The sequence below is a fragment of the Etheostoma spectabile genome, chromosome 22, assembly GCF_008692095.1.
Source record: "Etheostoma spectabile isolate EspeVRDwgs_2016 chromosome 22, UIUC_Espe_1.0, whole genome shotgun sequence".
In the NCBI taxonomy this organism is placed as follows: domain Eukaryota; kingdom Metazoa; phylum Chordata; class Actinopteri; order Perciformes; family Percidae; genus Etheostoma; species Etheostoma spectabile.
In genome coordinates, this window is record NC_045754.1 from 13,661,923 (window position 1) to 13,666,575 (window position 4,653).

At 39.1% G+C, this 4,653-nt stretch overlaps 1 protein-coding gene across 3 annotated transcripts in view; it reads right to left on the bottom strand.

Annotated features, from left to right (window-relative positions):
• The window catches only part of trpa1b (transient receptor potential cation channel, subfamily A, member 1b), a 19,242-nt gene extending 16,250 nt beyond the window's left edge, over nt 1-2,992 (bottom strand). The window contains exons 1-3 of one of the 3 annotated variants that reach the window (XM_032504250.1): nt 2,933-2,992; nt 872-1,019; nt 193-355 (exon numbers count right to left, since the gene is read on the bottom strand). In XM_032504250.1, coding sequence (XP_032360141.1) covers nt 193-355; nt 872-967 — 259 coding nt within the window. In that variant the 5' untranslated portion in view covers nt 968-1,019; nt 2,933-2,992. Of the gene's footprint in view, nt 1-192; nt 356-871; nt 1,020-1,252; nt 1,403-2,932 lie in introns of those variants that run through there. The other 2 variants (XM_032504248.1, XM_032504251.1) reach the window with 2 other exon arrangements.
• Nucleotides 2,993-4,653: the final 1,661 nt, after the last annotated feature.

Here is a 4,653-nt window from a genome sequence, read left to right on the forward strand (position 1 = left end):
CACACACACACACACACACACACACACACACACACACACACGTAGATACAACTTATACATGGCACAGTACTCTGTCACATAACTATCAAACATACTGCTTTATATATTAACTTAAAGAATGATGGGGACTCACAATACACATTGGACCTGTTCTGGAGTGCAACTTATGATCGATGACAGACGCATGCTTACCCTGTGAGTCTATGACAGTGGTGATGAATTGGATGAGGTTGATGTGGTCCCCTGCGGCGGCGTGATGAAGGGGACCAGCTCCACATTCATCTTTCTCACTCAGGACCTCTGGGCTCTTCTTCACCAGGTTGTCCAGGAGAGCCAGCTCACCCTTCTCAGCCAACTAGACAGTAACGTAGAATGTAATACAATAACAATACAAGGAGAGTGAAGATAAGAGAAGAGCCTGATATCCATGTGGACTTTTCCATTAGTCTGTATCTGATTTCACCACAGATTCAATGAGAATTCATACTTATTAACGCTAATATGAATTAACAGCTTTCAGTGTCTTGTTTCTGTTGCAATGATTCAAGTATGACATAATGTCTATTTCTTCAATTGTTAGGCCAACCTTAATACTGCAACTTGCATTACATTATTACGAAACACTTGAGTTGCCATTTGGTCTCTATTCAGCTCTTCACAATGCCTTCATTTGAGGTTATGCAAGGTTAGGATCACTGATGGGAGGTCATATCAAAAACGTATATTACTTATATTGTAAGAGATAAACCACGTTTAAAATGCTATGTTGTAGACCTTTATGGGATCGTATTTGTTGATTTTTCCATCCATTTGTCCACCTACTATATAAAATAATTTCATTCTATATGAATTTTTTTATTTGTTTACTCACCTTAAATACATTTAGCCTTGACAGGGCTGGATCCTCATCCTCTATCACATATGTATAACAACTGGTCTGTCGCGTCACGTCCCTGCTGAAGTTCATCACTCAACTGACACTCAATGGAGGCATGAAGGGTGACGGCAATGACACGAGCCTGGGCATAACCACATACACACAACAACATAGATGTGCATATCTGTTTACAGGCAACGGCAAAATGCTAAAATAGAAAGCCAGTCTACCACATTTTCAGTTGCTGAGTATATAAAGCCTGCTCTGGAGGAATAGTAGTACACATAGTAGTGTGACTGAGAGGGCAGATAATGCCTTAAGCCATAGGCCCCATTTGCCACAAGGGGAAATGGGCACAGATGACTTTGTCTTTACCCGGAAGGGCATTCAGATCCGCCGAGTGTTTGGAGGTTGAAGCCCTTCTGTTGAAGAAAGCAATTATGTTCTTCGCAGCTGGGGGGCAGCTTGTTTGAGTAAGTCCCAGGTGTCCTTGGGTGATCCTAGGCAAGCGAGATTGAGAGAGACCTTGTAATTGTATTGTACGAGGCCCTCAGTCAAATCAAAAGGCCAAACAACAAATTACATTTCTGGTGAACAAATTACTATGGAGAATTCTCATTGGAAATCCCCCGACCTACCGCTGCAGCATTCTTTTCATGTATACTGTGACAGATCAGAGTTATTTCAAAAAGGCAACTAAGTTTTACCCTGTGCAGATGGAAATTATATTTTGTTTCCATTGCACACTTTATTTACAGTACATTTCTTTCACTGACATCTGTGTTTGAACATTTAAGCAATATTGCATGAGTATGTTCACCTGGATGAAGGTTTTAATGAGGCCTTTATTGGCTCCTTCTAGCTGAGCTGAACGACTCTCTCCAGATGAGAGATCAATAATTAACTCTAATCTCTGTGAGCTGTGATCCCCGTGGCAATCACTTTAATTCTCAGGAAGCTCTGCGGATTAGTAATATATTCTTCTGATCAGTAAATAAAGAAAAAGAGTCATAAAGTAGAAGCTCTTGATTAAACATGTCAGGTTTCAGTAGGAGGACCTAAATGCAAGACTCTTCCAGGCAAACACATTTTTTGATATTTTCATATTCTGACTCTACAAACATACAAACATACAAACATACAAACATACAAATCTACAAATCTACAACCCTACAACCCTACAACCCAACCGAAATCAGGCAGGAAAACCAGAGTGACAAACCTACCAAGGAAAGAGGAACTGAGGGGGTGTAAAAATACACAGACCAATTAACAGGAAGACAAAGGACTGGAGGAGACCAAAAGACAATAATGGGTAACAGGTGAGAGCAGAAACTGTGGGAAACTAACAAGACAGGAAGTGCAGACCACATATAGGGGATGGGCGGAGAGACAAAGACACACGCAGGTACACAGAGCACATTTCTGCTCTGGGTGTCTGACACCCAGGACTGCAATACGATGTAATTCACAAAAAAATCACATGTTAGTATTATGTAAGATACTGCAAAGTGTTTTTGTCTGATGTCATAATGCTTCCATTATGATCCATCAATATTTTAGTGCTGCTTATACTTTGAGCTTAAGTCTTGACCACAATGTAAAGTATGTAGACTCACAATGAATGCCTTGAGGCACCAGTCTTCTGCACCTCACTTCACCTCCTCAGTGGTTGAGATAAAGCTTCATATTACAGTAAAACCCGCACAATGCTGCCTCATTTTCTTCTTATTTGACCATAACCCACAGTTTGTCATCCTCCCCATTATTTCCGAGCAGGAGCGGTAAATAAGTGTGATTGTTTTGTTTTTTAACCGAGTTTGCCGCTCATCTGTCAGCAGACGCCAAGTGTACAGGAAGTGCACTAATGGCCACTGGTAAACACAATTCCCACACACAGATATAATTAGTTTTTAACAATGACATCCTTGCATACAACAGATTTGCTTTTACAGTTTAGTCTTACATTGTTTGTATTTGAAATTACACAGCAGTATTATTGACACATAAGGGATGTATGTTTGCTTGTAAAAAACAAAACAAATACTTAATTACCTTAGAATATGGAGACCACTTGGTTTTTATAAAGATGGATTCTTAATTAAAAATAGATTTCTGCAAAAAAACAACTACGATCAATTTAAAGAGTCACCCTGGACTATTAGATTATGATCATGAAATATGAAAACCAGAGTGATTGTATAACTTGAAGTGTTAATTTGATAAATAAATGATGAGCACGGATTTGAAAAGGAAGTTTGCTGCTGTGCTCAATGTGGCCACTTGTTGGATGTCACTCAAACTCTGCAACTCTCAAATAACCGATTCTAATCCAACTTCATCAAATATATTTAGTTAAATTGACATTTTAAGTGAAACACCAGCTAAAGCTTTGAACTTAAACACATTTTTTCACAATTAAAACATTTGTCAGCATCCAAAATATCCCTCATACTTTCATTAACCCCTTATAGCGTTTGATTGATAAGCATTAGAGTTCAAACATTAAAGACAAAGTTGAGTACGTGATGTACTTACTGTATTTGTGTGATGAGCTGAGAAATCTGGGTGTTCTCCTCACCGCTGCAATAGGGCTTTAAATAGTGTGATGAGCGAGCTTTTACCCAGTCGGGCTTCTAATGCAGACAGGACGCTGCCCCTTGTGACCAAATGACTCTCTTGATGTTTTGCAGCAGAGAAGGCAAGCTCATGTTGTAATATGATAAGACATTTGACTGGCAGCAATACATTAAGCACTGAACATGATACTGCTGTTTGCCTCACAGTATTTTTTAGTTAATGTGTGTGGATACTTACTTTATTCAAGAAAAGGAACTTTTCTATTTTTCATCTTTTACACGATAACGCTGAAAAGTGTCTTTTTCTAGAAAACTTTTCTTTCCACTAGAGGAACCAAAGCATACATTTATATCCAATAGCCTTTGCCACCATTTTTAAGTTTGCGGAGTTGACCTTATTGTTTGCATTTGAAAAGGCTTCCTCACATTTTTCAACAAACCAAAGAAGAAACTTGACCACCCTGCTGCACAAAACATACTGTTTACCATTTATCAAACCATTACTCTGGAAAACTATTTCCTTTATAGCACTTGCTTGAGATGAGGCCTGTTCTCTTGCTTTTTGTGACAAGATAGAATAAAGATGACCTCAAAGACCTCCTTGTTGATGGTGGGGATTAAAGATTTCCTTAGGGAATCTTTATCAGGCAGGATTATCAGATAAAGTATATCATTAACTAAGGATTACACTATTTCAACCAGCATTATCATGAAGGGAACAAGTATCATTGGAGAATTTAGACTGGTCTTTGACTACACAAAATGTATCTAGCTGCCATGCCAACCGTTCAGAATTTTCAATCTTATTTTTAAAAGTAGCTTAAAGGAACACACCACGGGTTGTTGAAATAAGGCTTATCAGGGTCTCCCCTAGCTGCAGATAACTGGGCCAATGCATTTTTTGTCTCAGTGCATGCATTGTTTTAGTCCGGTGCAACACAGGCAGCGTTGCTGGTAGTTAGCTCAGCGTAATGAATGAAATCCTACAGTATGTTGCCGGGCAGCATGTTGTGAGTAAAAGTCAATCAACAAAAAAACACTTAAAAACAACTTAGTTACTTCTTGTGGCCTACGTATTCACAACGAGTACAAATACCACTGCAGATTGGATGGAAGCACAGCTGAAGCACTGTCCCAAGTCAATATCTGCCTAGGAAATCATCTAGTCTTAATGCTAACCGGCAACATAGGATTCCA